At 45.0% G+C, this 15746-nt stretch overlaps 2 protein-coding genes across 6 annotated transcripts in view; one reads left to right on the top strand and one right to left on the bottom strand.

The window, feature by feature from the left end:
• Nucleotides 1–4032, bottom strand: part of LIN54 (lin-54 DREAM MuvB core complex component) — a 41580-nt gene extending 37548 nt beyond the window's left edge. For 4 of the 5 annotated variants that reach the window (XM_017837623.1, XM_017837625.1, XM_017837626.1 and 1 more), the window contains exon 1: nucleotides 3958–4032. The gene's annotated coding sequence lies outside the window, so the exon portion shown is untranslated. Of the gene's footprint in view, nucleotides 1–3444; nucleotides 3526–3957 lie in introns of those variants that run through there. The other variant, XM_017837624.1, reaches the window with a different exon arrangement.
• A 385-nt stretch (nucleotides 4033–4417) lies between these two features.
• On the top strand, nucleotides 4418–13636 carry COPS4 (COP9 signalosome subunit 4). Its single transcript, XM_017837629.1, has 10 exons — nucleotides 4418–4550; nucleotides 5657–5736; nucleotides 6310–6461; nucleotides 7724–7827; nucleotides 8657–8810; nucleotides 9926–10076; nucleotides 10473–10643; nucleotides 11925–12040; nucleotides 12410–12494; nucleotides 12960–13636. Exons 1-10 carry the CDS (start codon nucleotides 4474–4476, stop codon nucleotides 13091–13093), a joined length of 1224 nt encoding a protein of 407 aa, XP_017693118.1. The 5' UTR covers nucleotides 4418–4473; the 3' UTR covers nucleotides 13094–13636.
• The last annotated feature ends 2110 nt before the right edge of the window (nucleotides 13637–15746 follow it).

The raw sequence follows: 15746 nt of genomic DNA, 5'->3' as shown, positions 1-15746 counted from the left end.
ATTGTGCCTTGCAGAATATTCCACCTAAGGAGACTTTCTGCTGGGCCTTTTGCAACCGGACGCGCCTATCTTGTATTGGCCTTTTTAGCCACCAACATGCTTGTAACAGATGTGGGTCGAGCCCTCCCCAAATCTTCATTCGTGAAGCCCAGCCATGATGATGATGATGTTTTGAGAAATATCCTAGCAATACTTTTATTGCACTGCTATTTCAAATAGCATCATTTGCTACTTTGACCACTGTGTGCACGTGATCAGCAGCATTACTTTCCTTATATTTCAATTCCCCGCAAGTATTAAGTCAGCACTACTGCTAAAAGTCTCCTGTTCACCTTTGGCATCTGCCCATCCATTTCCATACATTTTCCCTCCTCCTTGTGCTATCAACCATCTATGTAGCTGCAAGGGCAGCCCAGATAAAGGAGCCAGGCTGGAGCAAAGCTAGCCATCCAAACCAAACTGTGGGCTAGCACAGCCTCATTTTCTCCATGCTGCTGACGCTGGTGTGCAACCCAGGAAGGAAACTTCTCTACAAAGTAGCAAGCAAATTCTGGCGAGTCAGTGTGCTTGGACAGCTCAGTTCAAAGTTTACCAGCACCACAATAGCACCAAGGAATCACACCTGAAAGACCTTTCACAAGAACAGATACATCTAAAGAAGCTTTTTCAGATAGGCTTCTTGATTCTATAACAGAAACTGCTTTTACTCCAAAGGAAGAAAACACCCAAACCAGCCAGTCCATAGAGATGGGGATTCAGTATGTACCTAGAACTCGTACAACAGATCAAAGCAGAGCCCAAAACTAAGGACATAACCCTCATACAGGTAAGCAACATGTCTGGTTACAGAAGGATGGCTCCTGAAGGGGAATGATACACAAGCCGAAAGAGTTAAGAAGCCACTAATCTACATCAGGATCTGGAACATGACAAACCTGAATCTCTCACATCATGTAGCTGTGTACCCCATGACTGATCAATGGATTATTCCATCAGTCTCATTCTTTCTTACGCAAGAAAATTTTTTTCATACTTCTAATGCTGTCAAGGGAGCGAGCCTGGTCACAGGCTGTACTGAAAGCCACATGCTGCTTATCGGCTTTCTAGGCAACTGAGGAAACCAAGCTACTCAAATATAAGGCCTGGCAAAGTACAAACCCTTGAATCAAGAATTCGAGAATCGTTTTCCTCTTCTCACTGGGAGTTCCTGAAACTAAGAATAATAATAAAAAACCCAAAACAAGCATGAGTTTGTCCCCTAGGTACTTGTTATAAAATAGCCTACGGTACCCTCCTGCTGTCACAGTACACAAACTGTAGGACATTATGATGTGCTTCTGACAGCACGTGAAGAAGAAAGCACCACCTCTGTAGCATAAGAAAGGAACAAAAACACAAGCAGACCAAGTGACAGATAAAGAAGCATGGTTCCTTGCTGGAGCAGAAATCAAAACACACACCACCTCCAATCTACCTTAGGTGTTTTTTCTTCCCCATCAAATATTTTTCAAACAGCCATAAGGGAAAAGAACGTAGGGGGCTTTGACTGCTTTTCCAAACCTAAAATATCCCAATGTGTGAGATAACAATGGCTCTAAGGCTGAAATCTGAAAGCACTCTTCACCACACTTCATATTGACCTGTAGTTCGCAGACAGTGAACCTGAAAGCAGTTAAACCTTTTTGAGAATTCTGGCTGAACTGTTCAGAGCATTCAGTTACAAACTATCTGAGCTTGGACATTACAGGAGTATAACCAAACCAAACACCAGTAGGTAGTTTTTGATACATAATCTGAACAACCAACCTTGCATAACAAACTTTCCAAGCTTACAGCATTACAACAAGCATGAAGTACTTTTCTAACCCATTAGAGAAGCTGGGCAGTATTTTCTAACACACTCTCCAAGCCAGCCTTTAAGAGTGCTTGGCCTACAGAGCAATAGAGCCACACATCTCTGTGGGTCCATACCAGGCATGTAATTAACAGTTACCGCTTGCTGATGGATAGGCAAACTGGATGTCTTGAGGAATAAAAGGATTCCACTGACAGAAGAAATGTTTTCAGCTGATAACTCACTATTCTTCTTGCCTCCCATAAGCCAAACGCTATCGTGAATAAGTTAGCCACAATTATTCATTGCCTGTTTGTTATTGCCAGCTGTATGTAAACATTGCAAAGAATACTTAAAATTATTTTTCTATATTCAGTATTTCCTATAATAACTGTAATATATTTAAAACAACTGTTCAGAAGGATGAATCTAATGACAAATTGTTTAAATATCTGTTCTTTCTTCACTGGAAATCTTGGGTATGAGAGCTTTTTCACTATATTCCAGTGGACAGTTGCACATGCTGTGGATGCCACAGTGCTTTCCAGAACCCAAAACCTCAATACCAAGCGTTACATAATTAGTACACAGCGCGCTTCAAAGTCAAGGTCACAAATAATTAATGACACATTCTGAATGCAAATCACAGAATCAGAGATGCCTCATAACACACAAGAGTGGTGACGAGAGAAGCTGGGACCATCCCAAAAGATGGTCCAGTTACATTTACAGAATCACAGAGTCGTCAGGGTTGGAAGGGACCTCTGCAGATCATCTAGTCCAAACCCCCTGACAACGCAGGGTCACCTGGAGCAGGTGACAAAAATGCATGCAGGTGAGTTTGGAATATCTACAGAGAGAGAGACTCCACAACCTCTCTGGGTAGCCTGTTCCAGTGCTCTACCACCTTCAACATAAAAAAGTTCTTTATCATGTTGAGGTGAAACTTCTTGTGTTTTAGTTTACGGCTATTGCTCCTCATCCTACTGCTGGGCACCACCAAAAAGAGTCTGGTGCTGTCCTCTTGGCACCTGCCTTTGAAACATTTATATGTATTAACTGGATCCCCTCTCAGCCTTCTGGACCAAACAGGCCCAGCTCCCACGGTCTCTCCTCTTAAGAGAGATGCTCCAGACGTCTCATCATCTTTGTGGCCTCCGCTGGACCCTCTCCCTTAGCTCCTTGTCCTTTTTGTCCTGAGGAGCCCAGGACCGGAACACGTTCCCCTGGAGCTCGGGGGCTGTCCAGGGCCGGACAGCGGTGCGCTCAAGGCACAGGTGCGCCCTGACACCCTGGGCGAGCCAAGAAAGCGCCGCACCCGCCGCGCGGGGCAGCGCCCGGGCCATCGCCCCGCTGACACGGGCGGGACACGCTCACCGCCCGGCACCGAGCCCGGCGCGGCCCCGGAGGCTCCCCGGGCCCCTCGGGCGGCAGGTCCGGGTCGCAGCCCGGTCCTTGGGGCGACCCTGCGCGGTGTCCCGCGGGCCGGAGCAGCCGGGCCCCGCAGGGCCCGGCGCGACGAGCCGCGACGAGCCCCGGCGACCGCGGGCCCCGCGCGGAGCCGCCGCCGCGGCCGCTTTCCCCCCGCGCCCCCCCGGGCCGGGTCTCACCTGGCGGGGGCGGCCCGGGCCCGTCAGCGCCGGCGGCCGCCGCCGCATTTCGAAAGATCCGCCATTTTCAGCCCGTCACCGCCGCTCCCGCCCCCGCCGCACCTGCCCCCGCCGCCCCGCCCCGGCGCCGCCCCGCAGAGCCGCCAACCCCGGCCCCTTCCGCACCGCCGGGTCCCGCGCAGACCCCGCTCCGAGGGGCAGCCTCGCCGCTCCCCGCGGCCCCTCTGACCGCGCCGCCCCGCCGCAGCTCCGGGCGCAGCTGCCCCCGGCGAGCGGCGGGGACGGGATGGGACGTGCCAGGCGGGCGCCCCTGCGGCGGAGGGGCGGCTGGGACCGGCCGGCCGCGCCATCCCGCGGGGGAGGCCGGTGGGGCCGCCCGGGAGCACGGCCCGCCGTGGGCAGAGCGCCCGGTGAGGCCGGGCCTGCTCCTTCCTGGCGGGAGGCGGCTGTCAGCCGTGCCCGGCACCCCCTTCCCCGTCCTCCCGCCGCCGCTTTCCCGCCCCTCGCACTCACCGGGCGGGCGGGTGCTCTCCCTCCTCCTGCGCTGGCGGTGCCTCTGCACGGTGCCGGCGCCCCCCCGGTGCCGCTCCCGGGGGCCGCGGCGGCGGCCGCGCCCGCGCCGATCCCGCCGCCGCGTTTGTTCAAAATCACGCGCCCCGCGCCATTCCCCCGCCGCATCCCATAATACTGCGCCGCGCCGCCCTGGCAACCGCCGGCGCAGCAGCGCCCCGCGCTTCCGGGACCCGCCCCGCCCCGCCGGCCGCTTCCGGGGCCGCGCGGGCGCCACCCGCGGGAAGAAGAAGAAGAAGAGGAGGAGGAAGAGGAGGCAGGGAGGAAGCCGCGGCCTTTCCCCGCGCGTGGGATTTGCGCGCGCGCGCCTGTCCCGTGGGATATCGCGCGCGGGGCCCGCCCGGCGCGGCCCCGTCCCGCTCCCGCTGCCCGCGCTCCTTCCCCCCCCCCAGTCACGTGACCGCCCCCGCCGCCGCGCGCGCGGCTCCATGGTGGGAGGAGGCGGTGGCGGCTCCCAAGATGGCGGCGGGCGCGGTGAGGCAGGACCTGGCGCAGCTCATGAACTCCAGCGGCTCCCACAAGGACCTGGCGGGAAAGTGAGTCGTCCCCGCGGCGGGGCCGAGGGGTGCGAGCCGGAGCGGGGTCGAGAGGGGGGCGCCGGGCCCTGGGAGGGACGAGGCGGGTCTTGCCCAGCGGCCGCGGTGCTTTAAATAAAAAGGACACGGAAAGATTTCGCCTCGTCGTTCTGTAATTTCTTCTTTTTGTTTGTTTACGGGCTCCTCGCGTGTCCGCCCGCCCCTCAGAGCTCGGCTGCTGTGCCACAGCGATAGGTCAGGGAGTTGATTTGCCCCGGCTGCCATAGATACGTCAACGACTCTACTATTGTTTTTATTAATAATTATTATTCTTTCTATTATTTTCATTATTATTATTTTATTATTTTGGACGGCAAACCTCGGGGGTTGAACTGCTCGCGGCGCGATGTGTCTCGTGGATTTTTACTCCCCCGGGACATGCGGATCGGCCACCTGGAATTCTTGGAGTCCCAGTCCAGTTGCTTGTGTTCTGGGGAGGCTGAGTCACTTTTAGGACCTGTGGTGTAAAACCAAGGAAATTCCCCCCCCAAAATGTGGCTTCAGCGTGAATGTAGCACTTCGTCAGTGTCGCACACGCTGAGGCGAAGTTTAATGAGCTCTAAGTTGCCATTTGTGCAGGAATAAGCACTTGAAAATGCACAGTCTGCGCTGTCCTCCTGTCAAGTGGATATAACATGCTGTTCACCCCTCACAACACTGCTTCTCAGTCTCACTGAATGTGGCATTTTGGACATTTTTTTCTTTATTAGGCTGAACCCATGAACGATAATAGTTTTCATTACTTTTTCTGTTCACTATACTAGGCATGTGATTATTATTTTTTTTTAAAACCTTCAAGATTGCGCATACATTCCCAGATAACATGATGAGCTATGTTGTCTGAGAATCTAGTCCTGGGATTTAAGAAGAGCCAGATATCAGTTCCAGGTGAATGTTCATGACCTTTGAGAACATATTCTTTGGAAAATTGCCACCTCAAGGCATAGAAAATATAAACAAAATTAAGGCTCTGACACAGAAAATAAGCAGAGAGGCAGAACTTCTTAGTGACAAAATGTGCCCTGTGAGTGATTTTTAACTTTTTTTCTTTTTCCAATCTTGGACAGATACCGTCAAATATTGGAAAAAGCCATTCAGCTGTCGGGTGTAGAACAACTTGAAGCTTTGAAAGCTTTTGTGGAAGCAAGTAAGTAGAATTGGTTACACGCTGAGTGAAGGCCAGAAGTCTGTGGGGTTGCATATTTGCAAGCTCTGCCTGAGGCTACATAAATACATGATGTTTGGGTCCTGTTGGAACTCGAACACAACAGGAAGAGGAACCATCATCACCTCATTCAGAAGTTCAGAGGGAATGGAATTATTAAGGGTTTTTTTGTGTTGTATTGGGTGTTTGGCTTATTGAACGCCTGTGTGAATTACACCTGTTTTAGTTCTTTTAGAGTTGAGAGTAAACTTAGTGAGACTAAGCCTAAAGGTTTACTTTGTCCAAGATATTTCAGCAACTGAGGACAGCGATTCAGCATGAAACACCTCCCTAAACTATAAATCGTAGTGAAAAATTCATTATTATGTGTCAGGGGTTAGAACTCTGGTGACCTGTAGTCAGTTTCTGAAAGAAAAAAAAAACCCACCTTTAAAAACAACCCCTTTCACTTGGATGCAGTTTTAAAAATTGGAATATTAAATTTATTCTAAAAGCAAATGATGGCTCATAGTGAAAGCACTGACAAATGTTGCATTTCTTTTGTGTCTGACCCAGTGGTGAATGAGAATGTCAGTCTGGTGATCTCACGTCAGCTGCTGACAGATTTCTGTACCCATCTTCCAAGTCTTCCTGACAGCACAGCCAAAGAAATCTACCACTTCACCTTGGAAAAGATACAGCCTAGAGTTATTTCATTTGAAGAGCAGGTGAGAGATCAATGTTGAGGAGGTTTTGGTTTGAGGGTTTGGCTTTGGTTCCTCTCCCCCCCTCCCCCTTATCTGCTGACTATTTTAAGCCTTTAAAAAAGCTGTTCAAAACAGATACTCCTACTTGGAGTCCAGTTTTGCGTTCCTGTACATGGAAAACTTGAGTTAAATGCAGAGAGTATTTAGGACTGTGCAAAGAATACAGACTTAGTCACTTCATAATGATGCCGGGCATGTAATTCCTCTGCTACCAGAAAATGGCTTCTTACAATGGAACAATACTTGAGCTTGGAGTTGCTGTTGAGAGACAGACTGGTACTTATTGTATTGCCTTCTGCCCCAGTACTGGGGCAGGCAGGTGATGTAAAGAGCATGCATCTTGACAGATAGCTTTTGTTTCGAAATAAACAACCTCTGTGTGTGTGTTCTGTTTAGCCATAGTCATTTTACCAGGAAAAAAATGTCGAAATCCCAGTTCTAGTTGACTGCTGAATGTGCTGCAGTTCTTTTCCAATTCAGTTCTGTGTTTTGCTGTACGAATGTGCATCATCATCTGAGAGGCTGTTTATCTAAAAAGCCTCTAGGATCTAGTGTTGAGAAGAAAGGCAAGGCAATTTCTGTCACGATTTATATTTTCTTCTCTTTATCTGTTGTATTTTTAAGCAGCTTTAAGTCTGAGCTGAATATGCTTGCTTCTTGTTGTCATGATTATGCAGAAATTAAATCCAAGACATCTGATGATTTCTTTTTTTTACCCACACTTCTACTTCTAAAACCTGGGCTGTAAGCACTGAAATTTTACCTGCTGACAGCTGCCCTACAAAGCAGAAGTTTCTGCAGTAGGATCTAATTGTAGTTCACTTCATTCATGTCTCACAGGCATGATATGAGGTGTAACTGCAACAAATGGCTTGTGAATCTTGGTGCTCCTGTTCTTGAAAGATTCGTTTCATCTTTTTAAAAGCTTTATAAATGGTTACTACTTGTCACTCCCTGATGATGAACTCTTTTTATGTTGTCAGAAACTGAAGTGGACGTGCTTCAAACCAGCACTCATATTTAAAAAGCTTGGTATTAAAACTTGATCCAAGAGTCCCACACAGGACTCCTTGCATGGGAAGAGTTGCACGTGTGCAGGTTGCTGTGTCTGTGAAGGTGGGGTGTAGGTTGAGGGGATTCAGGAAGAAGAACAAATACTGTGACAGTTAATCCAGAACCATTAAACTCTTATAGTTTCTGCTACTGATTTTATTGTTCCTTAGGTCGCTTCAATAAGGCAACATCTTGCATCGATCTATGAGAAAGAAGAAGACTGGAGAAATGCAGCACAAGTGTTGGTGGGGATCCCTTTGGAAACAGGGCAAAAGTATGTTGCACACAGTTCTATGCTGTTACATGTACTTTGCTCTCTTTGTACTTAACTAGATCAGTGAGTGAGAATTTTTGGGTTGCATATTTTCCCAGAGCTACTGTAATTCAGGCCAGAACTGCTGTCAGATGACAGAAGTATAGCTTGATGACTGTACATTACAGTAGGAGTTTAGTGGGTCAAAATGCTACATCAGAAGTTATGCACTATTAATTAGTCTTGTTGATAAACAATTCTTTTTACTAGTATTTTGCAAACATGCTTCTAAGGTTATGGAAAGGTTCTTGAAAGGTGGCAGTTCCTCCATGTGTCCACTTTCTCAGTTCACAATGAAGACACAGTTTGAAATGGGATATTAACAAATACATTAGAGGGTTCTTTCAGGTGTTTGTGGGGTGGGTTTGGTTTGGTTTTTTGGATTTAGAAGCCTTGCTGTTACTTTTCTCTGGTTATCCTTCCTATCCTCTTTCTCTGCATGCAGAAGGAACTGCTGTAGGCTTTGCACTACAAGTTTGCTTCTTAACTCAAATGGCTCACCACTTGTGGCAGACTTCCAATCCACAAAAATCAGATTATTAGCGTGTACATTTGTGTCTTGGTGGACAGCATTATTTCTACTGCTGTTTGTAGGGGCAAGTTCTATATTAGCATTCATCTCAAATTTCCTTACACTGAACAGAGGGCGCTAATTTTGGTGTTAGGGAAGAAGAAAGCAGGGTAAACCAAATGTTGCCAAGTGCTTGAGAAACATAATATACGTTTAGAACAGTTAGGAGCAAGGGTAGTTCTGGAGCAACTCTGAGCACTTGCTTTTCTTTCTCTACAGACAGTACAATGTAGATTATAAACTGGAGACCTACCTGAAAATTGCCAGGCTGTATCTGGAGGATGATGACCCTGTTCAGGCAGAAGCATATATTAATCGAGCTTCCCTGCTGCAGAATGAATCAACTAATGAGCAGCTGCAAATCCATTATAAGGTTGTCTAACTTGCTTTATTGCTTTCTCTTTCTGTAGGGAGATGATTCCACACTGACATGGTTTGGTTTTTTTTACATACTGCCACTAAAACTTTCATAAAGAGAAAAGAGACAAAGGGAAAAGCTTCTAAATGGTTTTGGGAGCTTGAGAGACACAGCAATAATGAAACAACTCTTTCCTTGTGATGTGGAGATAAGTCTGTAAAGGTTCCTTAAATGCCAATTTCCTTTACTGATTGAGAAGGCTTCAAAACATCTGAAATATTGTTGAAAATGTTGCCTCCACCTTTGTTTGTAAATCTAAGAGGGGGGAAAAAATTGCATCCAATAACTCCCTTCCCCTCAGTAATTAGTTAATGATTCCCATCCATAAAAGTAGCTTCTTTAAAATTGTAAGTAGTTAATTAACTGCTGGCCTTTCTGCTTATTTGTGGGTTTACTGTGTACATAGTTCATACACAAATTTCTCAAATGAGTTTAGTAAGTGATGAGCAGTGATGACTACAGTGTAACAGTACTGATCAAGGGGATGGTGTTTAAAATTCTACAACACAAACCAGGTGTGCCATGAGCTGTGTAACTCAGTGTCTAGTGGCTTTGATTTGTTGGTTTTCTCTTTCCTTTTTTTCTCCACCCATGCTAATTTTTAAAGTGTGCACTCAGTTGAAAGTGTAAATATTTTCTGTAAATTGTAGAAGAGCACAAAGGAAGGAAGAAATATCAGATGCTGTTACAGCCCTGAAAGGAAAAAGCAAACACTTGAAACACACAAATTGCTACCTAAGTGCCAGCTGTCAGTGTCAATAGTGAAGGGGAACCTTACATAAGTACAGTATCAGCTGTACAATATTTCATGTACTTAAGTTTCTGGCCTTTAGACATTTGAAATATTTAACATGTGAACAGTGGTGGGAAGTGCCCTTTTAATTGCTTTCCATGATACTTTAGCAAGGACTTTTCGAGTCAGGCTAATTCTTTGAAGACACAGATTTCCCTAAGATGCAGAAGAGCAATATTTATGGGAGCTGTCACTTGATAGTGTGCAAGTTTTGCACACCTGTATTATGCAGCCACCTCTGCTACTTTTCTTTTTCTGAGACATCCTTCCTTTCTAGGTTTGCTACGCTCGAGTTCTCGATTACAGAAGAAAGTTCATTGAGGCTGCCCAAAGATACAACGAGCTGTCCTATAAGAGCATAGTCCACGAAACTGAGCGACTGGAGGCATTGAAGCATGCTTTGCATTGTACTATTTTGGCATCAGCAGGTAAAATACGTTTTTGTATAAAAGAGCCAACGTAGGTATTTCCCCTGAAGCAAGTAATCTTGTGTATTACTTGCGTGGAGGTATCTTGCACTAAGATTTGTTGAGGAATCCAAAGTTATGAACACGGTGTCAGAATTGCCTGTTGGCATCTGTTAGCTCAGAGGTGGATTAGTTCGGTGTCTTTGCCAGTGATAAGGTGGCATCTTGGCTAAAAACGCAGAAGGTAGTGGCAAATGGTGTTTTGGAACTGAGCACAACCAAATTCCTTCCTTAGTACAGCTTCATTGGCTGTTACTTGCGTGTATTGAGGAAAAACAATGATAACTTCCCGCTGTTTATCTCTAAATACTTGGTGCTTTGGTGATCATTTGTGAGGATTCTTCCTGACTGCCCTAGGACAGCAGCGTTCTCGCATGCTTGCTACGCTCTTCAAGGATGAGAGATGCCAGCAGCTCGCAGCCTATGGGATCTTGGAGAAAATGTATCTCGACAGAATTATCCGTGGAAATCAACTGCAGGAGTTTGCAGCTATGCTGATGCCTCACCAGAAAGCAACTACAGCCGATGGTACGTATTTCTGTAAAACCTCCTGATGTTAGGTGCTCATCCGTGGGAGTTAGACGTGCCCAATTCAGGCAAGAAGGGTAATGGAAAAGAACCTAGTATTGCTTATATTGTTATTTTTAAATTATTTTTTCAGCATGTTACCCTCGTGGGCACAGTAAAGCTTCTAGGCTATAATTCATCTTACCGATTTGCCATTCAGGTTTTTGAAGTACTGTTCTGGAAGATAACTTGTCAAATTTTCTTTCTCTGTCCTCTTCACTGACAACCTCCCAGTACTCCTAACTGAGTCTCTGTCCTTCTGAGCTTCTCCAGTTCTAAGGCACTGTTATAAATAGGATGCCTAGAAACACATGACATGCACATAAGCCATAAATGGTCTGTGCAGATGATGAATTTATTTGAACTACTTCCTGACTTGACAGGAAGGTGACGTAGAGTGAGAGGATGATTTGGACCTCACAACTTTATCCACATTGTTTCCTGAACCATCTCACTGTCACCTTCTTAGCTCTGGAACCTCTGAATAGTGAGAAATAATGTCAAGTAATGTCTTCACTGGAATCCTAAACATGCTGGTCTCTGACACAGGAAAATCTTCCTAGTGAATAATAATTGTTGATTAGGGACAAATAAATAACTGTAGTTGCAGAAGTGAAAACTGTTAAAAGTACTTGCTAACAGTCTCCTGCAATCCTTTCCTTGGGTCAGTTTGTTGTTTATTTATAACCTGTACTGTTTGTCCTTATAAGTTAAAGAATGCAGGTTAGTTGATATTTAATAATGTGCTTACCTTCAACTAGAGGTTAAGGGTCAAATGAGTTAAACTGTTCAGTCAACAGCGATGGACCCTTAGATAAGGGTCTATCACAAGAACACTAAGGGAGAGTTAATTGTACCCTAAGAGCTGTAATGAATAATAAAAAAACAAAGCAATGGTCTTTCCATTTGGCAAGCTAGGAACTGATCACAGGAGGTCAAACTCCCTCAGTTCAGACATTGGGTCTTGTAGCAAGGGATCCACCTGATTATTCTAGAAATTAAATAAAAGGGTTTAAGCTATCTGCCTTAAAATCAACCACGTGCTGTCTATTTCTTTTTGTTCACTGTCTCTGCGTAGCTTAACGCTGATGCGAGGCAGATGCATCTGGACCTTCTGCACTTGTAACACTTTGGGAAAAAAAAAAAAAAGAAGTGCTTTTTCACTTGCTCTACAATATAAACCAATATTTAAATCTTATAGTAATGTTTTGAATTTTTTTTTCCCTCATCTTAACCCTTAAGGTTCCAGTATCCTGGACAGAGCTGTTATTGAACACAACTTACTATCTGCGAGCAAGCTCTACAACAACATTACTTTTGAAGAGCTCGGAGCATTACTAGAGATCCCAGCAGCCAAGGTATCCATTGTCTACTTTTTTTTTTTTTTTTTAAAAACAAGGAACATCAGCAGCTTGAGAAAATAGCTGTGGTAAATATTAGGGAAAATAGTTAAATATTAGGAAATAATTAAATATCTCATGTTATGAGGAAGGTTGAATACCTAGCACATCTTGTGAGAATGGAAGGTACACCATGTGGAATGAGCAATAGTGGAGTTAGATACCACTGATAGTATGTCTAATCATTTCATAATTAGTGTTGTCTATAGGTTCCTTCCCCCACAATGTGTGCAGATGTAGAAAAGCCTGTAAGGCTGTTAAGTCTTACAAATTTTTAACTTCTTTCAGAATGGATGAAGTTTTTGCCATCTTTCTTTACTCTTCCAGGCAGAAAAGATTGCTTCTCAGATGATAACCGAGGGTCGCATGAACGGATTTATTGATCAGATTGACGGAATTGTTCATTTTGAGAGTAAGTTCAACCACAGTAACTTACTTTTGTAGCACCTTTCAGAGTGAGCTTTTTGAGACAGTGTTCAACAGGATAAGGAAATTTAGGTTTAATACCTTGTCTGAAGGGAGCTTGCTGTGTCTTGCTGCGGCCAGGAGGTGGCAGGGTTTGCCATAACGGAGAGAGAACCTTTGACTTTTCACCCGCAGAAAAGTGTAAATTTATTCCATCAGTCTCCTCGCAGGAACAGGCTCACCAGGAAGTTCTCTGTTCAAATCTACTCTCAATGCAGGAGTCAGGCTTTTAACAGCTGAAATAATGGTAGCTTTGGAATACCGAAATGAGCCTGCTGTAGCTGCAAGGAAAGCTTCCTCTGTGAATTAGGTGAGGGCAGTGGCAGATGGAAAGGTTGCAGTTGAAGAGGCAAGGGATTTGCTAAGACTTACTTTGTTTAGAATGGATTGTTTGGGTTTTTTTTCTTTTCAGCTCGTGAAGCTTTGCCAACTTGGGACAAACAGATTCAGTCACTGTGTTTCCAAGTTAACAACCTGCTGGAGAAGATAAGTCAGACAGCCCCGGAATGGACGGCGCAGGCCATGGAGGCCCAGATGGCTCAATGACTGTGCAGCCGTTGTCCAAATGGAGGCAATCAACTGCCTGCTATGCTGGAAGAAGGGAACTGAGCAGGACTGTGAAACAAATAACCCACATTCATTTCCCTGTCTTCTGCTTTCACTATGGCTTAGGACACAATTAGGTGATACCACGTTTGGTGTGACAGGCTTAGAATGTTCTCTGAGCTTAGAATGATGCTGTTGCTGCCTCTGTGTTGCACTCTGCTGTCCTGAAAACTGTGGGTTCCATGTGGAAGAAGCTGTAATGTCTGCAGCAAGATTTGGGTTTGGTTTATTTAATTTCCCCCCCACACACTGTATTGTTAGAGCTTTGTGGCCCATTACTTCCTGTGATGCTTGAATCCTGCTATGAAAATAGAAGCACCGTGTTTCTTTTAGTTGTAATAAAGGCTAAGCCATTTGGCTTAAGTGTTGTAAGGACCCAGGTTTTGGGGTTTGTTTTTGTATTGTTTTGCTTTCATTTTTTTTTCTTTAAGAGTAACTTGAAATAAGTAGCATTTTTGTAATTATCATTTTCAGCCCCCGAAACCACTAAATGTGTAACAGCTTTTTTTCCTTCTTTTTTTTTTTTTCTTATAAAATGCAAGTTTGAAATCTTAACTTGAAGTAAATACTGACCTTCTCCTGCACTGGTGGTGCAGCAGGGCACAGTTATTTGGGCTGGGAGTTGAGGTAAAGACCAGTGTTGCCAAGAGAGCTTGTTGCAGTGATATGGTAAGCGATGAGAACATAGAACATGCCAAGTAAGGTGAGCCAAGCATGCTCTTTGTTTTATTTTGTGGGACAGCACTGGTAATAGTACAGAAGTATCCAGAGTGCTTTTTGGAACTGGAGGTGTAACAGGAGACTTTGACAGGTAGGGATTCTGCACTCAAAAGATTAAACAACTTCTGCAGCTGGAGTGGCCAGAGAATACTGTGTAACTTAATTATGTAATGAGATACAACAACTAGGTAAAGGTGTCATGTGATAAGCAGGACTAACTTGAGATGCTTATGCACAGCAGTGAAGTATCAAAGTGGCCCTTCTGGTGTTTATCAGTCTGGAGTTGGGCACTCTTTACTCATTCTTGTGGTTCACCAGATACACATTTAAAAAACATGACAAACATTTGAGTCTTCACAGACTTTTATGCTTTGTTATCTCTATTATGTTGGAAACTCACTCCACTCAGTTGCATACCTTGGATCCATGGAACTTTATATTTTTCAACTCTTTAAGTGCTTACAGAAACAAACCCAAGTTGGCTGACAAGGCAAACATTGTAGAATGTAGAAGAAAGGAATTCACAAGGTTTCAGGATGTCAAGCTCAGCAGAAAACTACTTGCTGTTAAATAAAAATCTTTACTACAGGAAAGAACAGTGTGCACACCTGCTATACTTAGGTATAAGTATATATACTAATAAAAGGAAGAACAAAGTGATGAGAAACAGTTTTCCCTTTCAACGCTGAAGAGTATTTTGACCACATTTTTCAATGGAAATTACTTGTAACTTGTTCAAAGTGGTACTGGCTGAGAATTTTCTCTCCCTTCAGGAGAAATGCTGACATAATCACTATTAGTTTGGAGCCTGTTGTTTTCTTCTTGCTTGTGCTCTGACTTGTGCACACAGCTCCTGGGGAGCATGCCCTTTGCAGATGAAGGGTTGCCAAGTATGCCATTCATACACATTCCAATTTAGGGCATTTGCTGCTTTGCTCTGGTATTTAAAGGAGAATACAGCTGTAAAGAGCCATACCAGTGTGTGTTCACAGCTGCTTCTTGGAATACCTTTTATCCCAGTGGGCCAAGATTGATTTCTGGAAAGCAATAAGCAGTTTTACTGAAACATTTCTGAAAGAAGAAACCCAACCCAGAAGTGGCCACCTCTAGCCTCAAAACCAAGATGACCTTTGGTAATGCATATTTCAAGTAAACCACAGACAGATTTAACTGATGTGCCCTTACATAACCCAGATGTAGTTCTATTTGCAGGTGGCTCGTCCTACTACCATGCAAGGACAGCAGTGGTCTGGGTATGCTGTGGTGAGCCAGGGACAGGTAATGGAAGCACCACCACTTCCAGCAGGGATAAGTGTACAAGGAGCAGAAGTAGTAGCCTTGACAAGTGCAGCATTTGGGGTATGTCATACCCATGTTATGGAAAGTGTGTTTTTTACATCAGCAGGGAAAAGAGTATTTAATGGAGAAGAAATACACAGTTTACTAGAATCAGTAGTTACCTGCAGAAGTTGTTGTAATACATTGCCCAGCCCACAATACAGGCATTGGTCAAGAGAGATTGGTAGAGGGAATGCTCTCACTGATGCAGCTGCAAAGGCCAGAGCCAGGCACCCTCTGGGACAATGTAGTGTTTTGGTTCTGATGATTAACCAGAATGAATGGCCAAATTTGACAGACTAAGACTATGTATGAGAAGGACTGCTCAACAGAAGAAAAGAAGCTGTTGGAAAATAAGTGGGAGGCAACTCAAAATGATGATGCAGTATGGTCAGTTGTGGGAAAGCTGATTCTGCCAAAGAAGTGTTTACTCACTGTTGCTAGATGATTTCATGATAAAGCCCAGGGAGGGATAGTGGTAATAGCTAAGTACAAAAAGTATGGGCAGCTCCTGGAATTTATACCACTGCAAATA

This window comes from Lepidothrix coronata, unplaced genomic scaffold, assembly GCF_001604755.1.
Source record: "Lepidothrix coronata isolate B3197 unplaced genomic scaffold, Lepidothrix_coronata-1.0 Scaffold307, whole genome shotgun sequence".
Classification (NCBI taxonomy): Eukaryota; Metazoa; Chordata; class Aves; order Passeriformes; family Pipridae; genus Lepidothrix; species Lepidothrix coronata.
Note: the sequence above shows the minus strand (reverse complement) of the source record. Positions and strands in the feature narration are given on the sequence as shown.

Coding starts and splice junctions, on each gene's coding strand:
- COPS4 (XM_017837629.1), top strand. CDS start 4,474: ATGGCGGCGGGCGCGGTGAGGCAGGACCTGGCGCAGCTCATGAACTCC. Junction 5,737..6,309: donor GAAAGCTTTTGTGGAAGCAA/GTAAGTAGAATT, acceptor TGTCTGACCCAG/TGGTGAATGAGAATGTCAGT. Junction 6,462..7,723: donor TTATTTCATTTGAAGAGCAG/GTGAGAGATCAA, acceptor ATTGTTCCTTAG/GTCGCTTCAATAAGGCAACA.